At 41.7% G+C, this 19,378-nt stretch overlaps 3 protein-coding genes across 9 annotated transcripts in view; 2 read left to right on the top strand and 1 right to left on the bottom strand.

The window, feature by feature from the left end:
* The first annotated feature begins 323 nt into the window (after positions 1–323).
* LOC140618130 (large ribosomal subunit protein uL24-like) lies at positions 324–854 on the top strand. Its single transcript, XM_072800132.1, has one exon. It carries the CDS (start codon positions 361–363, stop codon positions 796–798), a length of 438 nt encoding a protein of 145 aa, XP_072656233.1. The 5' UTR covers positions 324–360; the 3' UTR covers positions 799–854.
* A 4,474-nt stretch (positions 855–5,328) lies between these two features.
* TRMT6 (tRNA methyltransferase 6 non-catalytic subunit) lies at positions 5,329–18,535 on the bottom strand. Of its 2 annotated transcripts, XM_072800123.1 has the most exons (11): positions 17,984–18,535; positions 14,217–14,344; positions 12,687–12,796; positions 12,033–12,124; positions 11,827–11,910; positions 11,435–11,559; positions 10,352–10,710; positions 9,887–9,972; positions 9,131–9,233; positions 8,941–9,027; positions 5,329–7,638 (listed from the first exon to the last, which is right to left on the bottom strand). In XM_072800123.1, exons 1-11 carry the CDS (start codon positions 18,109–18,111, stop codon positions 7,447–7,449), a joined length of 1,494 nt encoding a protein of 497 aa, XP_072656224.1. In that variant the 5' UTR covers positions 18,112–18,535; the 3' UTR covers positions 5,329–7,446. The 2 variants fall into 2 exon arrangements, with proteins under 2 accessions (XP_072656224.1, XP_072656225.1); XM_072800124.1 differs by lacking the exon at positions 12,687–12,796 and having other exon boundaries at positions 17,984–18,260.
* MCM8 (minichromosome maintenance 8 homologous recombination repair factor) overlaps positions 18,064–19,378 on the top strand; it is a 42,627-nt gene continuing 41,312 nt past the window's right edge. For 2 of the 6 annotated variants that reach the window (XM_072800113.1, XM_072800114.1), the window contains exon 1: positions 18,064–18,422. In XM_072800113.1, coding sequence (XP_072656214.1) covers positions 18,110–18,422 — 313 coding nt within the window. In that variant the 5' untranslated portion in view covers positions 18,064–18,109. Of the gene's footprint in view, positions 18,967–19,378 lie in introns of all 6 variants that reach the window. The other 4 variants (XM_072800117.1, XM_072800115.1, XM_072800112.1 and 1 more) reach the window with 3 other exon arrangements.

Below are 19,378 nucleotides of genomic sequence, written 5' to 3'. Positions count from 1 at the left end.
TAAAAAAGATGTTTTATATATATTTTATATATGTACATATATATACACATACATTATATATATTTATATCAAATGTGAAACTACTCAGTCATAAAAAGGAATGGAATCTTGCCAGTTGTGATAACATGGGTGGACCTTGAAGGCAACTACACTAAGAGAAATTAGAGAAAGACAAATACTGTATGATTTTACTTATATGTGGACTCTACAAAGAACAAAACAAACAAATCAAAACAAAACCAAAAAACCAAGCTCATAGATGCAGAAAATTGGTGGCTGCTAGTGGGGTGGGCAAAATGGGTGAAAGGGGTCAAAAGGTACCAACTTTCGGCGGCCATCGCTGAGGCGCTCGCAGCCAACATGAAGTTCAATCCGTTTGTGACTTCTGACCGGAGCAAGAATCGTAAGCGGCATTTCAATGCGCCTTCCCACATTCGCAGGAAGATCATGTCTTCCCCGCTTTCCAAAGAGTTGAGGCAGAAGTACAACGTGCGGTCCATGCCCATCCGGAAGGATGACGAAGTGCAAGTTGTGCGGGGACACTACAAAGGTCAGCAAATCGGCAAAGTAGTCCAGGTTTACAGGAAGAAGTATGTCATCTACATTGAACGAATACAGCGAGAGAAGGCAAATGGCACAACTGTCCACGTGGGCATTCACCCTAGCAAGGTGGTTATCACTAGACTAAAACTGGACAAAGACCGCAAAAAGATCCTTGAGCGTAAAGCCAAATCTCGCCAAGTAGGAAAGGAAAAGGGCAAATATAAGGAAGAAACCATTGAGAAGATGCAGGAGTAAAGTAACCTTATATGTGACTTTAAATAAAAACTTAAAATGAAAAAAAAAAAAAAAAAGGTACCAACTTTCAGTTATAAAGCAAGTAGGTCCTGGGGATATAACACACAGTGTGGTGACTATGGTTAATGATATCATATTGCATATTTGAAAGTTGCTAAGAGAGTAAATCTTAAAAGTTCTCATCACACACAAAAAATTTTTTCACTATGTCTGCTGACAGATGGTAACTAGACTTATTGTGGTGATCATTTCTCAGTGTATACAAATACTGAATTGTAATGTTGTACTCCTGAAGCTATATGTTATATAAGGTTATAATATGTCAATTATGCCTCAGTAAAAACAAACAAATCCTTAAAACTAAGTAAGATCACCTGTGGTTATGTGAAAGATGGCCCCTATGCATTGGCTGCAGAGTGGTTATTTCTTCATTATAGGCTGAGAACTGTTAGCTCAAAAGCCTGCTGGTGCCAAACTCAAACTTTACACATCCACTTCTTTTAAACAGAGCCCAAATAAGTAATTTTTTAGACATTTAGGGTCCATCTGCTTTGCATACCTTCAGCATATACCCAGCATCTGCTGACCATTGATCCCAAGTCTTTTAAGTTATAAGACTCTTGGGATCCCTGGGTGGCGCAGCGGTTTGGCGCCTGCCTTTGGCCCAGGGCGTGATCCTGGAGACCCTGGATCGAATCCCACGTCGGGCTCCCGGTGCATGGAGCCTGCTTCTCCCTCTGCCTGTGTCTCTGCCTCTCTCTCTCTCTCTCTCTCTCTCTCTCTCTCTCTGTGACTATCATAAAAAAAAAAAAAAAAAAAACAGTTATAAGACTCTTGTCCTTCAGAGCAGTCAGATCCAGAGACTCCACCTAGACACAAGAGGGCCTTCTCAAATTCCCCTTTCCTTGGGGGTTCCCTTGCCCTCCTCTTCTGAGAAGTACTCCCCATGGTGTTGCTTCTAGATAGATTCTCACTGTGAAAAAACATCCCCTTCCTTGCTAACCTGTCTGGGCAGAACCACCACTCAATAAAGCATGTGGGTACTACTGCCACCTCATGGTCATATCTTTTTTGATCAGACCCCAGATCCCTCCAACACCTACACCTAGCAGTGTGTAGACAAAAAAAGGGAAAGGGTGCAACTGCTAAGCCTTGGAGTGCCATTGTTGTTCTAAACAATCACCTCAGAGAAGAGGAATGAGCAGCAGAGATGGGGGAAGAATAGCCAGAAAGATAGGAGGGAAATCAGAAGAGATAGTGTCCTAGAAGCCAAGTAAAAAAACTGTCGCAAGGAAAGAGGTCAACCATGTCAAATTCTGTCTGTAGGTCTAGAGGACCATTAAGGAGCTCTGGATTTCACTTTACATCTTTTGTTGCTGCTTGCTCCAAACCAGCTCTCTGCTGTGGCTGCTCCAAAGTGCTGCTCTCCTGGTTTCTTCACCCCCACAATTCCTCTCACCACTTCACTTAAATCCATGATCAGCATATCTTTTGGATGGCCACATAGCACGTATTTTAAGCTTTGAGGGCCACATGGTATCTGCCACAAATATTCAACTCTGCCCCATAGCACAAAAGCAGCCACCAACAGTACCGTTTTCCACTAAAACTTCAATTATGGGCACTGCAATTTGAATGTCATGTAAGTTTCATGTGTCACAAAGTTATTTTTCTTACTTGTCCCAACTATTTAAAAATGAAAAAGAAAATTCATTCCTACCTGCTGCCTGAAGATCCTGCCACTAATCAGCCTGCTTCTAGGGGCTGATAATTCTCCCCTTTGAAATTCTCCCCTTTCGGGATCCCTGGGTGGTGCAGGGGTTTGGCGCCTGCCTTTGGCCCAGGGCGCGATCCTGAACACCCGGGATCGAATCCCATGTCAGGCTCCCGGTGCATGGGGCCTGCTTCTCCCTCTGCCTATGTCTCTGCCTCTCTCTCTCTCTCTCTCTCTCTGTGTGTGTGACTATCATAAATAAATAAAAATTAAAAATAAATAAATAAGTGAAATTCTCCCCTTTCAGTATCCTTTGTGATACTGGCAGGTCTTGGCACACTCTCAATTACTGGGGACCACTCAGAACAAAGATGGTGGTTTAGATAATCACAAAGCCTTTTTTCTTTTGGGGGGGGAGGGGCAGAGGAGAGAGACCGTATTTTAAGCCAGCTCCAGGCCCAGTGCAGAGCCTGATGCAAGGCTCTATCTTACAACCCTGAGATCACAACCTGAGCTGAAACAGTTGGATGCTTCACCAACTAGCCACCCAGGTTCCCGACAATCACAAAGGTTTGACAGACAACCAGGAGCTCAGACTGAGCTGATTGGTGAGGCTTATCTCCTGCACAAGATCAATTTGTCAAGACTGAGAGAGATTGCTGTCATATCTAATATGCAAGCACCAGTAGAGTGAAGAAAAAATAAACCAGATGAATATGTTCCAAACAAAAGACCAAGATAAATCTCCAGAAACAGATCTTAATGAGACAGAGATAAATGATTTATTCTATAGAGAGTTCAAAATGATGGTCATAAAAGTGCTCACCATGGTCAGATCATGAATGAAGTGAGAATTTAAAAAGACAGAAAATATAAATAAGTACCACAAAGAAATCATTAAGCTAAATAATACAGTAAGTGAACTAAAATATTCAATATAGGGGTTCAACGGTAGATAGATCAGAGAGAAGAAAAGATCAATGAACTCAAAGACTGGGCAGTGGAAGTCATCCAATCAGAGGTGCAAAAAATTTAAAAATGAACAAGAGTGAAGATAGCATAAAGGACTTATGAGACACCATCAAGTGGACAAACATATGCATTATCTGGGTCCCAGAAGGAAAAAGAAAGTGACAGAAAAGTTATTTAAAGAAATAATGGCTAAAAACTTCCCTAACCTGGAGAAAGAAACAGACATCCAGATCCAAGAAACCCAAAGAGTACCAAATAAGATGAACCTACACCAAGACACATTATAATTAAATTGTCAAAAATTAAAGACAAGGATGCTCTTAAGAGGAGCCAGAGAAAAGCAACTTGTTACCTACAAGGAAACCCTTATATGACTATCAGTGGGTTTTTCAAGAGGAAATTCTCCTCATCAGAAGGAAGTGGTATGATATTATTCAAAGTGCTGAAAAAAAAACAAAAACAAAACTGCCAATCAACAATACTCAATGTAATTAAGAATGCTTGGAGTTGCCCTTCAGAAGGGAAGGAAAAATAGTTTTCCAGACAAACAAAAGCTGAAGAAGCTCATTACCACTAGACTGGCCTGACAGGAAATGTTGAAGGGAATTAATTAAGCTAAAATGGAAGCTACTAATCAGCTAATTGGTAGTAACCTGAAAACAGTATAAAACTCACTGATATACAGTTAAATTCAGAACATTGTAATAGTGGTCGGTAAGTCACTTATAATTCCAGAATAAAGGTTAAAAGACAAAAGGATTAAAAATAACGATTCAGTAGTTTGTTAATGGATATACAATATGAAAAAAATCAATTGTGAAATAAAATTCACAAAACACAGGAAAGGAGTATAAACTATAGATCTTTTGTGTATGGATATGTTATCTGAAGGAAACAAAATCAGTATCTTGAAGAGGTAACTACACTCCCGCATTCACTGCAACATTATTCACAATAGGCAAGATATGGAAACAACCTGTCAATGGATGGATGGATAAATATGTGGTAGCTATACACATGGAACATTATTCAGCCATGAGAAGAAAGGAAATCCTGCCATTTGTGACAACCTGGATACTTGAGAGCATTGTGCTATGTGAAATAAACCAGACAGAGAAAGATAATGTGTTACTTGTATGTAGAATCTAAAAAAACCAAACTCATAAAAACAGAGAGTGGAATGGTGGTTGCCAGGGGCTGAGGGGGTGGGGTGGGTACTAAGGAGACACTGGTCGAAGAGTATAAATTTCCAGTTATAACATGAACAAGTTCTAGGAATCTAATATACAGCAGAGTGACTATAGTTAACAATACTGCATTACATATTGAAGATATATGCTGAGAGTAGATCTTAAATGTTCTCACCACGAACAGAAATGGTAATTATGTGATAGGATAGAGGTGTCAGCTAAGGCTATGGTGGTAATCACTTTGCAGTATATTAAGTGTATCAAAATAACATGTCATATACCTTAAACTTACACAATGTTGTTACTGGTTTTTTAAAAATATTTATTTTAGAGAGGGAGAAAGAGTACACACATGACTGGGAGCAGGGGCAGAGGGAGAGAATCTTAAGCAGACTCCCACTAAGTGCAGAGCCTGACTCGGGGGTTCAATCTCAGGACCCTGAGATCATGACTTGAGCCAAAACCAAGAGTCAGATGTTCAACCGAGCCATCCAGGTGTCCCAATTTACACAATGTTACATGTCAATTATAATTTGACAAAGGTGGGGGGATATGCTTCACACAATATTAGTGTACCTCTAAGCTACAAAATCATCTAATTGCCACCACTGTATATTTCCAAGATCCTAACCCAGTGAAGAAATAAGGTGGACATTACAAAATTTTTGTCTTTATTTTCTGATTGCCACTTATTAAAGTGTTATTTCACATAACTCTCCTGGTGGCTAGATGTTCAGAAGTCATACAATTATCCATTCATTTGCTCCAAAAATGAATATCTACTTTACAAACAAGACAAAAGCATCAAGTATTTTGCCAAGCTCTTGATGTGGGTGCACACACAGGAGTGTTTCTCAAGCAGTGGTCCCTGGGCCAGCAGCATCACCTGGAAACTTCTAAGAAACGCAAATTTTTTGCCCCACCCCAGATCTACTGAATCAGAAACTTTGAGGTGTTACACAATTTGGGTTTAATAAGCCCTCCAGGGAATCTTCGCACATACTAAGTTTTCAAGTTATTGAATTAAGCATCAGTCTTCAAAGATGAAGTAAATTTTATGCAAGAGAAAAAAATAATGCAGGTTAACACTAACTTTTGCTGCTGGCATATGAGTTCACAAGTCAACTCCAGGGGCAGCTACATGAATGCACAAGGCCTTGGTAGTGCAGACTTCCAGAATGAGTGAAATGAAATGGGACTTGAAAACTGGATGAATCCCAAGTAGGAGAGGATTCTAACAGCAACCAGTGGAGACCTGACACTACTGAATTCAGTCTGTGCACACGTGTTCTCCTTGATAAAACTCGACTGATTGTATGTGGATGATGACTGTTTACAAGGACGTGTTCAGTGAGGTGTCAATTTGGGCACGTTTTCTTCGACAGATCACATACCACAATCAGCTGAAAGCCAGTGAATGTGGTGTCACTGACCACATCATTAATGGAAATCAGACAAATCATAATAAAAAACACTTTTATTCTTTAAAAGCAATTGTTTTAAGAAAAAGGAATCAAAACTCTTGGTAATCACACTGACCATTATCAGGATAGTACATGCTACTAGGAAAATGTAATTTTTTTTCTGAGATGTTCCTTGCTGGATGATCTGCATCTATGCTATAATGTTGTGAACAACACACAGTATGAGCATGTTTAGTGAGCAAGACAAGAGCTGTGGCTTACTCTAAATACTTTCCTTGGCTGCAGTAGATGATCAAATTTGATTAAATGTTTTCAGAGCTTAGAAAGGCTAACCACCTAATCATGCCAGAGCTCAACAAACCAGCATTAATAATCACCAAAAAAGGCACTTTAAAATACATTTGACAAGGAGTGACACTAATGCAATGAGAACTGGTCTAAGCCCTGCACTAAACTTGTCATAGATCATACAGATAGTGCATTGTTTCCATATGTATATATACATATATATATATATATATATATATATATATATATATATGTATATATACCAACAACCACAAACGTGTGTGGGTGGGGGTGTAGCTCTGTAAGTCCCTGGTAGGGGAAAAAAACCTTCGCTGTTTCCTTTAATTCAATAGTACACAAAAATTATAGTCACTTGTTTTGAAACAAAGAATGAGGGGATGAGAAAAGTAACACAAAAAAGTACCCTACTACACCTTTGTGTATCGACAAAAAAAAAAGCAGTAAAATAAATACTCAGAACTTTCCTAAGTTGTCAACTATTAAAATAAAATTAAAAAAAAACCTAATGTTTTAAAAAAAGTTTATTCCACTGGAGGGAACAGGGAGGACATTTTTGGTACTGTAAATCTCACACACTCACACAGCCATATTGCTTCAGTTTAAGACAGTGGAATGAACACGAGAAATTTCTTCCACAGATTCTGGCTTTCAGTACCCAAGTTTTAGGTATGTTGTGTTATTCCACTTAGCTTAACATATAAACAAAGTCTTGTATAAATATATTTTTAGGAGGTCTAAATTCTCAAGATATTTTCAGAGTACTAAAAGTACTTAGAGGATTTTTGTGAAATAAACAGAATTGGCCATACATACCAGTCCACTGCATACACCCCAGACTTGGGTGTTTTCGCTTGATGTTCTGACAGACCAAATTTATCTGTGTCAGAGGTGGACAAAGGCTTACTTGTTCTTCCCAGGAACAAGTGTATAGACACATTCTTACTTTCAGAATATGAGAAAACGATTAGTAATGGCATTTAAAGTCAAATTACTAACTGTATAATGCCTGAGGACAAAAATCAGAGCAATTTTTGAAAGGTTAAGAGTCAGACTCTGGGCATTTCCGTTTTTTCGCTGCTGGCTCTTCAGTCTTGTTTGATTCTAAAGTGCTTGCGTTGGATTTGAGACTGGGGTCTGCTTTAAGGTTATCCATGGCAACAGTGAAGCCTGAGAGGAGGTACCCCCCACCTCCACTCATCAGTAGTTTGGGATGACTTCGATCTGGCAAAACCTAATCAAGACAGAAAGACATTCATGTTTTCCTAAGCAGATAAAGCACATGCTAACAATACACAGGCCATACATCTGAATTTAAAGGACAGAGATTCTCTTAAAGATTTAATCTGACCACTTCCTAAAGAGCTCCTTTCCTTCACCTGATAGTGCAGATGAAAGTGTAGAAATTGGCTTAAATGATTTTCTTTTGAAAAATAAAACTGAAGCTGTGGCTCTCAAACCTGAGGCGAGTCTCTGGTGGCAAATGAGCAAATGTTTTTGTAGTCCACTGGGCCTGTGCATATCTTTCTTTCTATTGGCTCCAGGAAGCTTCATGGCCAACGGTGGAGCTTGGGTCCATGGAGAAGTAGTTACTAGACATATATCCAGAGCTTCCTTTCCCTGATACCTTGTTAACTCTAACGGGCAGAGTCCGTTCAGGGCTTTGAGTATTCTGGATTATGTAGTACCATGTCCAAGCAGCAGGGCAGGGCCTGTGGCAGCCATGGAGGTGCTCCTTCAAGAGGGAACTGGCTGTGAGGAGTTCAGGCAGCAGAAAGCCTCTAGCTGCTGCTCTTTGGGATCCTCTGCAGCTTTAGACCCAGGGAGGCCATGGGCTGCTCCAAGTCGATTACTGAGCATGGGTACCCAGGACCGCAACATTTCTGCCCAATACAGGGCTCCTTTAATGGGCAATCTTTGCTCTAGCTTTCCCCATCATCCTGGCTGAGACTTTCTGAAGGCAGGGCTGCAGGCTCTTCCTCTCCATCTTCCTTTGTCTCCCTTCTTTATAGCAATCAGACATCTGCCATGGTCTGAGGGCTTTCCCATCTGATCCTGCTCCCTCTCCCCCTCATCTTTCAGAGGCATCCTCCCCAATAAATCCCTTCCCACTTCTAATTTCATCTTAGCACATGCCTTCCAAAGGACCTGAACTGACATGGAGCCCACCAGTAAATCCTGAAAACCTGCTACAAAGACATCCCAGCAAAGAGGAGAGAGTCATTTTCTTGTTGACCTAGGGATTTTGCTATTATCAGTTATTCCCTTCCACAGTGATCTCAAGGCCTTGGAGAAACAAGAACCATAACTGTTTGTGTTTCTGGACTGGAGTTACAGAGTGATAGACTCTGACATGAAAGGAGGAAAAAGGGTCAGGAAAACCCAGGGCACTTTCTCTGAGTTATAGGCAGGAGAGTCTTTCATCTCTGTTGACAGAAATAGGGGTATCTCTATTTAACAACTTCTGGCACTACTGCAAAGAGCCAGAGCGACTCAGGAGAATCAGCTCTCTGGAACTGCTGTTAAGTACACATACCTGGTAATTCCTAAGCCAGGTTTCAGACAGCCTGAGGTTGATGACGCCTCCTCTTTCCCGCAGTTTTGTGTAGCATTCCAACAGAGGCTAAAGGCATAAACAGAGTTCTATTAAGAACGACTTCGAGGGCTGCGATTTGAATATTAACATGCAGATGAAAGAACTCCCGTCCGTTCCATGTCAGCATTACCTCTTTATACTGACAGTAGACCACAAACGGTCTTGAAGGGGCCACGAAGTCCAGCAAAGACAGCAGTAGTGGAGTGGGATGGAAACGACTAGCTACAATTAAACTGCAAGGAAAACATTAGACAAATTACTTCTCTACTCGGCAAAGCAGTGCATAGATTTTAAAATGCACTTAAAACGATCATCTATTCATTTGCCATGACTCATACAGGGAAGACCTTTAAATACAATATTCTCCAAATTCCAAAAAAAAATAAATAAATAAATAAAATCATGAGCTATTACTTTCTAAGAAACACAAAATTAATTAAAAGCTCTTGTGGTCCTTGGCAACTCTAGGTAGCATTTAATGACATTCTTGATTATAAAAAAAAAAAATCACCTGGAAACAAATCCAACACTGTAATTCTGGCTTGGCAGATCTCTGAGTCTACACCTCCTGTCAGGTTTTCCTTAGCCTTTACCTAATTAGCCATTAATACATCAATTTGAATACCCCACTCCTTAGATGTAGCAGGACTACACAGACCCATTTGATACACTGTCATTAGAGAAATTTCAAATTTATTCTAAAACTCTGAAACCAGCACAACCAATTTCCCCACCTCCACCAGATGCAGCCTCCTTTCTTTAAAAAATCAAGACAGAATCATCATCTCTGCTTCAGCTATAATCAAAGCAGACAGGCAGAGAATTCTAAGCTGTTTGAAGCAGAGCCCACGAACACCCAGATATCTGCATTCTTTCATCAACGCACCCATCTGCGTTTCTTTCACTCAGCAGAGCAGCAGCCTCTAAATGTCTTTTCCTTTGCTCTTCTTGTCTCCTTTGCTTTTCCTGAATCTTCAAGAAGAAAAAGAAAAAATTAATGTACTTAGGTCATTCAGTCAGGTTTATGGAAATGCTGGTCTGTCAAAACATTTCAACGTATTTATCAATTTGGACTAAAGCAAGAAGGTCATTCATGAGGAGGTTGAAAACACAAACCCATTTGTAATAGGACCATCAGAACCTGCCTATACAATGTTTCTGGATCCTAAAGCTCCATCCCAAAGAATACACCACACACGTGTGTACACCCACACACACTTTCTCCACCTGTTTTGGCATTTATTACCTTGGGCACTGATGCTCCAAAGCCAAACCAAATCTGTGCTTAAATGAAGTTAACTGAAACTCTGAAGGGAATATTATGAAGGTAAGGGGGACTCTTAACACTTACATAATCCTTTTTGTTTCCTCTCTCTTTAGGCTCCTTATATTCTGGATCTTGAGAGACGATTTCCATTGTTTCCTGTTCTGGTGGGTGATGGCTCTCTGGGCCTTCTGCTACACTGTCTTCATTGTCTTGTTCCGAAGTCTGTTTTTCCTCCAGAGTCCCATTACTTTCTTCAACTGATGCACTGTCTTTAGGCTCTGAAGCTAACATCTCCACAGAAAATGTTCCATTTAGGAGACTGTCCACTTTGTTGAGTGGAAACTCATAAAGACCACTGAGGAAAGATTTGGGAAATCCAAAACATGCTGTTGCTGCCCGAACAGGTCCACCTCCAGGGTACAACTGAATAATGGAACCAAAACCTGAAGAGATTAAAAAAAAAATCTGCTTGATGGAGGTGACTCTAGACTCTGCAAATACTCAAGAGTCCTCCACAGAATGGAGACTGAAGGTCTCTACTCTGTTCAGGGGCTATAGGATGATGCAGCTCCTCTGCAGGTCTTTCCAGTATATGAATATTCCCAGTGAAGGAAATATCATCCCAAAACATATGAACCCCCACTTGACACTATGGTTAAAACCCTGAGATCACCCAAAATTTGGGTGTCACATGATTGGTGACTGGCTCTTAGCTTTCTGCCAATCCAATCCTCATTCAGAGCAGCTGAAAGTTCTCATCTGCCACAGGGTTAGAGGGAGGGCAGGCAAACCATGCTGTGTTGTGCTCTTCCCTTGTGTTCTTCTCATCCAATTCCCTCAATTCAGGCCAAAAAAATGAGCACCAGCTATCCAAAAATTTACTGAAATCACAGTCCTGGAGGTCTAAGCCAGCCAAAGGCTTCAGAAACATCCCCACTGATGTTGAAACTGGAAAGGGTAATTGCCATCCAGGGGCACCAACACAGCACTGGCAGGGAGATGTGGACTCTATGGGAAGGTCCCAGGGACTGGGGCTGTGTGGGCCCACACAAACCATGTCATTAATCTTGCCGGAACTCAACCTCACTCTCTGTGTGTTTGAGTTTTTAGGCCCTTCTACTCACATCATGGTGGTGCTTTAATGAACCTGAAAGTGTTACATCTTACCTCCCATCCGTTCCATCATTGCACCCAGCACCAAGCCTGCACAAGTTTCCATTACAATCATTTTATTGCCAGCACGGACATTTCCCAAGGTCAACATCTGGGCTAGTGTATCATATCTCATGTGGCTGAGGAAAAAAGAATGATTCATTTATTTTTAGCTAAGCAGAGTCAGCTACTCTAATCATTTTTTCAAGTTTTGTTTGTATGTTTCACAAAAATTATGTTGATAAGATTATAGATTGCTTTGGAGGCACAGTAAAAAGAACTTACAGTTTATGAGGTAGGAGGACACTTTATGCAGGTGAACAAGTTTTTCATTTTACTTAAAATCATGACTTTTCTTAAAGATATATTTTCCCCCAATTATATTTTTGAAAGGAAACAAAGCGTACTTAATTTTTCCAGGTTCTCTTGCATAATACATAATTGAAAGAATGCGAGTGGATGGCTTCACAACAGTAATGATGGCTTCATACCTGGAAGAAGAAAACAGCAGATGTTAGTTTTTAAAAACTGGCTTAAAAATATTTTATTTTGAAAATTTCAGAAATTTATAATGATTTGACACTTTCATTCTTTTCAAACAAAATCCACTTACTTCTTTTTCTTCTTTTTTATATATTTATCTTGAGCAAATTCTGTCTTGTCTCGGAATGTTGTACTATTTTCAATTAACTGCTGAACTATTTCCTACAAGAAAAGGAACAAGCGGATTTTCTGAAATTTTATTTCCACTGAAATGATAACTTCAGAGGTTTCTTACCCCAGAATGTATCCAAAGGTCTGATTTTCCAGTCCCTTTTCCACAGAAGTCCAAATGAATAAACCGCATTTCTTTTTACTCTATCTAGAATTTGTATAAAATACAAGTACTTTGTACCTGCACTTAAAATAGGGTTAAAAAAAACCCCACAAAACAGAGATACATGATGAAGGGAAAAGGGGAGTAAAAGAACAGTCATTTCTGAAGACACTGGCTGAAAACATTACTGAAAATGAACCAAGTTAAGCTCTGATGCGCCCAAAATTATTAAATTCTCTTTTGCTAATAATATCAGTAATGCCACTCACTTAAATTCCTGCATATAAGAAATGAAATCTCCGATATATGGAATGGCATGTACATGTCAAACTATTTCTAATAGAAAAACAGTATTTTTATGTTTCACCTTAAGTAAATCCTGCTTTAAAAACCAAGCAATTTCCTCAATACCAAAAACAAAAACAAAACACAATGTCCTTTGAACATTACCTCTCCTTTAATGCCTTTGTCCTTTAAAGCTTTTATGTCATCTTGAGTAAGTTTCTGAGATTTCCCATCATCAATTATATTTCGATTATCAGTGCCTGCTTCTTTGGTCTCTAAAGAAGGAAATTGCTTAATGACACTTCTGATCTGAAGTTATTTAAGATCTTTCTTCCTCTAAGGTCATGTCCACATTCAGCACATCAGCCACTCAAGTTCCACTGTCTCCCCGACCCACCTCTCATCCACTATTCTTTGTTGCTGTGACTGTTCCACTCTCTAACTCATCTTTTTGCTCCCACTCTTGCCTTACAATCCACCCAGACACCTAGAGTATTCTCCTTGTAAAATGCAAACTGGCTCATCGAATCCTCCCATGCACAAAACAGTGGCTTCTTACAATTACAATACATTCTAAAGATATCTGCAAGGTTGTATATGTTCTGGCCCCTGACTACCTTTTCTAACTACCCCTGTACTTCAGCCACACTGCCCTCCTGTTCCTTAAACCAAGCACAGGCTCACCACAGGGCTTTGGCACTTGCTGCTCCCTCCACTTGGCACTGCTTTCATGACAGATCTCTGCCTAGGTCCTTTCCATCACTCAGGGCTGAGCTCATTATCTCAGCCATGTCTCACCCAATCAGCCTCCAGTATACCTCCCTGTTTTACCATCTTCACAGCACATATCACCATCTGCAAGTATGCTGTTTGTCTACTCATTCTTGGTGTTCCCCACTGCTCAGTACACTTAATAAGATGACTTGGACAGTGCCTAATCATGCCTGGACCATATTTAGTGCTAAATAAAAATATGGAGGTTAGAGTAAAAGCATTTTATTAACTGGTCTGAACCAAAACTTTGATTTGGTTAGTATTTTAGTTGTTTGGTTCTAAAAGCCAATTATTTTATTTTATTAATAAAATATTTCAGGTACATTTATTTTAACAAGTGTTATAGTATTTAATTAACAATGACAACTAAAATTATGAGGCCTTTGCTATAGGCAAAGCATGGTTAAGACCTTTCTATGTGTTACATGACTGAACACTGGCTATAGCCTTGACATAAAATGTATTTATGGCTCCATTTTACAGATGAAGATACAAGCCCTAGAGAAACCAAGTAACCTGCCTAAGGTTACAAGGCAAGTGATGAACTTGGAACTTAAACATAGTCAGTTAAAGTCAAAGCCAGACTCTTACTCCTACCCTACATGCTAACTGCCTGCAGCTGTTATGTAACTTCTGGGCACTGAAAGGACTCTACCTGTTCTAGCACCGAACTAGCAAGGATTCTTCTAGGATTAAAAATTTGGCCCAACGTCAGAAAGCCAGTTAGTGATGGGCTGGAGCCAGAATCCAGGGACCCAAAGCCAAAGGCAGACCTTGCTTCATTCCACCAAGCTACAGTTCTTAGATTATAAGTTTACATTTCTTTGGGGATAGCCTGGGTTAGCATTTTAAAATTGGGGTCAACAGGTTTCTGACTAGCCAGCTCAAGAGCACCTATTTCATATATCCAAAATAGTGTACCTGAAGTAGGCTCTTCCTTCTTCTTCTTAGGCTGAAGACTTCCTCCATTGGTCACTTCAAATGTGGTTCCATAGCTATGGCCAATGATGTTATCCAGATAGAACCACTGTTTTTCAAAAGTTACTTTTCTGGGGAAGAAAATGCAAATAGCTGAACCTCATTTGCATTCAGTATAGAAAAGATAGGCTCAATCAAGTTTATTTCAAAACTGGTCTCCATAAAGAATGATCAGCGTTATCTCTGAACATAAACTGACAAGTGAACTAGAGAGAACTGGGCTGGGGCAGAGACATAAAATTAGTAAGAACCCACAAAAACACTGAACTTGGAAGGAGAAACAAGGACAGAAGACATTCCTCTTCTGAGGCCTTGTTCTGACTCCAATTTGCACTGACAGGACATCCAAACTCACAGCTTTGTGGATCTCATGAATAGCATAAAGCATAAAGTCACTGTCAGGCCACTGGACACACAGTGTTAACACCCCTTGCAACTCTAGCGAGAAACTCGCAAAATTGAACAGTCATTGAGATGACAAGGATTTAACAAATTCCCTGGTCTAACTGGCTATTTTTTAAAAAAATTATCTAGTAAAACCAGGGTTAGTCAGTAGAGCATGAGACTCTTGATCTCAGGGTCATGAGTTCACATTGGGTGTGGTGACTACAAACAAATAAAATTACCCAGTAAAGGCAAATATATTTACAAATAAACATTACTGATATTCTATATGTTTGGAAATGCTGCCTAACACTGACAATGCTCTACTGAGGATCAGGCAGCCTCAGCTTTCCCCATTACCTGGATTTTTATCTTATTATCATTTAAAAGGAAAGTCCTACACACACATAAAAAGAAAACTAATATCTGCTGAGTGTTGACCAGTAGCTAGGCAGTACGTGCCAGCGTGTTTCATTTTTTTTTTTTTTATTTTATTTTAATTATTTATGATAGTCACAGAGAGAGAGAGAGAGAGAGGCAGAGACACAGGCAGAGGGAGAAGCAGGCTCCATGGACCGGGAGCCTGACGTGGGATTCGATCCCGGGTCTCCAGGATCGCGCCCTGGGCCAAAGGCAGGCGCCAAACCGCTGCGCCACCCAGGGATCCCGATTTTTTTTTTTTTTAATTTAATTCTCACAGTAATCCTAGGACATAGCTCTTCCCAGATGAACAATCTGAGGCTTAGGGAAAAGTATCTTGTCCAAGATACATCGTTAGAAAGTGGGAATCAGGATTAAAATCCAGGTCTGCCTGATCCCAAAGCCTGGTTCCTTCTACTCTACCACACAGTCTGCTCCAGGAAAGACCAATGGATCTCACGAAGCCCCCCTTAATTTTAGGATATGGCCCATGTCCACAGAACTCTGAATCCTGGAAGACACATACTGGTTAATTTTGTTTGTGCCCCACCCCACACCTTCTTTCCCTTTCTCTGTGCTCTAGGAGTCTATGACAGAACCCATAGATCACATCACCCAACCTCCCTTGCCAAAAGTTTCCCACCACTGATAGACCCCTGGGTGCATTCCCACTCTCTGTTGGTTCTCTAAATCTTGCCACATCACTGTATGTGTATGTGTCACATCTTCATTAAATCTCTTCACTTGAACCATCTGAGTGAACTCCATGAGATCCTAAGTGATCCAGATATAGGATCAATTCTGATTCTTTGCTAAGTGCCTTGTTTCTAAAACATAACAGAACATAACGCACTCTCCAAATATTTGCTGACATACATCCAGTCAATCCAAGTTGAAACTCAGTTAGCCCAGATATACATCCCATACTCTCATCCCTTGAGCATCCTGGTGCTAATGAAACACTGAGGCTGAGCTGGGTTGGATTTACCCTTCTGGTAGCTGGTCTGATATGGAAAGAAGAGTAGGTCACTCAAACTGATATGTGACAAGAGGTCACTGCCCCAATCAGGAAAATGGGGACCAGGCAGAAGAATGTGGTGCCATGTTTTCACTGAGAAGGAGTAAGATTTGCTAAGTCTCCTTCTCAGTGAGTCAGGATTGTTTCTGCTCAATCAGATGTGTACAGACTCAAAGAAGAGTGAAGGGAGAGTCTGCCTTGCAGTGTAGATGAACTCAGAGCGTCATTTATTGAATAAAATGGAAATTAATGTACTGGCTTCTGCCAAGAGAAGTAATGAAAAGTGTTTCCAAATAAATATGTCTCGTATGGTTACAAAGTACTTTTTAGAAATGAAGATGCTACTATTTGCCTTGTTGGTAATGAAAAAGCTCTTGTCTAAAAGAGCACATTAACAATCACATTTTAAAATCAAGCAACTTAAAAGGGCAGTATGAAAAAGGAAAGAAGACCAAAGTTTCACCCGTATGGCCATTGTACAGCTGTATAAACTCTGGAAGCATTCATCAAACTTACAAGGACTTTGCTGCACTGCTGTGCTGCACTGTTCAATTATAAAATTTAAATAAGTAGTATTGGCTCTTTCCAAAAAATACATACTTGAAGGCTGGCCCAGGCCCATATTTCTAATTGGAAATTCTAAAAAGAAAATGGTGCAGATATTACATTTCTGGACTAAAGGGAACTCCCCCCGCCCCCCACCACCCTGTATTTCTTTGTCTTTACTAAATTGATTCTCGTGCAATAAAACTTGGTTGTCACCAGTATGGTGCTTTGGGAACTGTTACTTGACTATTTTCCAATGATACCTGTTTCACTTTAAATACCAGTCAACAGTTTGATTCACACAGGAGTAAAATCATTCATCTCACGTGCACTCTTAGAAACTCCAAATCTACCACTACCAAACCTATGGTCTGCAGAAAACTGTTCTCCTTACACTGAACTCAACTTATTTCATTGTCAAAAGTACTATAATAAGCTAACTCAAAAGAAAGCTTGGTTGTACTTTTCAGATAACTAATTGAAATATCTCAACAGATTTTCAGCATGAATGAGCTGTTGGGGTTTAACAACCTCAACATCCCTGTCGTGAAGTCACGAAAAATTCCCACTTCTCTAATATTAAAACAGAGTTATAACTAACCAGTAGGCTCACAAATCAAGCCTAATTTCAAGTTTTGAGACCCTGAGCGAATTGCTTTTGGGGAATTTAACTTTCCTAGACCTCATATCCCTTCCCATAAAGTGAGGGAACCCTAGAGTGATCCTACGTGCTATGAGAAGTTGTTCTCCGATATAATTAGGTGTAAACAATTATTCCAGTTTGGATAGAGAAAAGAGCCTACGGGGCAGAAAAGGTCGCAGAGGTTTCATTTTTGTGGGATTGATCCTGCCGAGGGAACAGGGTGAAAGGATGGTAGGGAAGGGGAGAACCCTGAGAGGCAAGGATATCAGAGGATGATTGATGGGTTCTGTGAGATAAGAGGAGAGAACGTCTCACGGACCTGGAAGAACCCTGGACAGAGGGAGAAGGACGCGGGGGGAGGGGGGGCGGCGGGGAGAGCACCTGAGCATCCGAGGGGCAAGGATGGGAAAGGGGCCCCGCGGAACGAGATGGATGCTGAGGGCAGAAGGCCAGGCTTGAAACCAGGTAGGGGGCACTCTGCGGGAAGACAGGGGGGATAGGGGAGAATGGGACGCGGAGGGCCGAGAATGGGGCTTTGGGGGAAAAGGCCGCTGTGGGAAGACCAAGGGAAGGAGGAGGTTGGGGAACTAGAGAATCAAGAACGGGGCCCTGGCGGGAGATGCTCTGTGGGAAGACCTGCAGGGAAGGGGTATCTAGAAAGCGGGGACGGCGACCCCGAAGGCCAGCCACCTGACTTACTTTCTCCGCTGGACTTGCACCGCTTTGAACACATCTTCCCGTTTCAGCACCACGAAGTCGCCGTCACGGATGCGGTGGTCCCCGGGATGCGGTGGCTGAGGGTCCAGCGGCTCTCCTGAGTCCTCCATGGAGCTCAGCCGCTCTCCCCGCGCTTCAGCGCCTCTCGCGGCCCCCGCGCCCCGCCCCTCGTCCTCCGCGGCCGCCGCGGCCAGCCTCACTACCACCAGCCGAACGGACGTAGAAGCCTCCGGCCGGCACCGCCCCCACGTGCAGCGCGCCGCTTCCGCTTTCCGGTCGGACCCTCCCGACAGTTTCCGGGAGCCTCGCAGCTTCCGCCTGGCCGAACTCCTTGATTGGCTGCACTCCGTTCCCTCTCGTCTCGCCGCTCCTTGGGCGGAAGTTACGTCACAAAACGCGCCAAAAAAGATTTTGGAAGCAGGTGAGTTCAGCGTGAGTAGCTAAATATCTTCCCGAGAGCCTGCGAAGTGTCGTGAGGAACGGAGGTCTCCGAGCTGCTCCGACACGGGAGACTTGGCCCCGCGCGGGGACGTCAGAAGGACTGCGACGGAAGGGACTTGGGCAGGCGTCACCTGAGGACGTCGGACTTCAGTCTCTTCCTGGCCCCGCCTATTTCCTTTCCCCCTGGAATAAGGGAGAGCCAAGCGGAGTGCACCTGCTGCCACCCGGGAGCCTGCCCCGCTGAGAACTGAGAGCTTGGAGACCTATATCCTTTGCAAGTCAGAACAGCTTGAGGAGATGTAAATGAAGGAGGGTATTTAACGAAGCACAGCGGACCCACCCGTGGGTTCAGTTCTACAGTCCTTCTTGAGTTTGTTTTTGAATTCTTTACTAGGTATTCTCACTCTTATCCCATTTCTAAAAGGTATGGCATGTAGTCTTCTCAAAGTAGCGCTTCACGCGGGAGTCTGAAGACGGAGTTGGGAGCTCAGTACTGCTATCAAACAATCTGATTTTTTTTTTTGGTAAGATTTTATTTATTCATGAGAGACAGAGAAAGAGGCAGAGAGAGAATCAGGCTCCCCACAGGGAGCCTGATGTGGGACTCGATCCCAGGACCCTGGGATCATGCTCTGAGCCAAAGGCAGACAGACACTCAACCATTGAGCCACCCAGGTGCCTCTCTTATGTGGAATTTAAGAAACAAATGAGCAAAGTGGGGGGGGGGGGAGAGAGAGAGAGACAAACCGAGAAACAGACTCTTAGCTATAGAGAAAAAAACCCCTGATAGTTACCAGAAGGAGGTGGGTGGTGAAATAGGTGATGGAAATTAAGGAGTGCACTTGTGGTGAGCCCTGGGGTTGTATGGTAGTGTTGAATCACTGAGACTTACTACACTGTATGTTAACTAACTGGAATTTAAATAAAAACTTAAAG

The sequence above is a fragment of the Canis lupus genome, chromosome 26, assembly GCF_048164855.1.
Source record: "Canis lupus baileyi chromosome 26, mCanLup2.hap1, whole genome shotgun sequence".
In the NCBI taxonomy this organism is placed as follows: domain Eukaryota; kingdom Metazoa; phylum Chordata; class Mammalia; order Carnivora; family Canidae; genus Canis; species Canis lupus.
The sequence above is the reverse complement of the archived record's forward strand: the minus strand, read 5'-3'. Positions and strand labels throughout refer to the sequence as shown.

Bases quoted from the DNA above. Each gene is read 5' to 3' on its own strand.
- TRMT6 (XM_072800123.1), bottom strand. From the start codon at position 18,111: ATGGAGGACTCAGGAGAGCCGCTGGACCCTCAGCCACCGCATCCCGGG. The intron at 11,911-12,032 runs GTAAGTGGATTT...TTCTTCTTCCAG, and splicing joins ATAAAAAAGAAGAAAAAGAA to GTATGAAGCCATCATTACTG. The intron at 11,560-11,826 runs GTACGCTTTGTT...TTTTTTCCTCAG, and splicing joins AGAGAACCTGGAAAAATTAA to CCACATGAGATATGATACAC.
- LOC140618130 (XM_072800132.1), top strand. From the start codon at position 361: ATGAAGTTCAATCCGTTTGTGACTTCTGACCGGAGCAAGAATCGTAAG.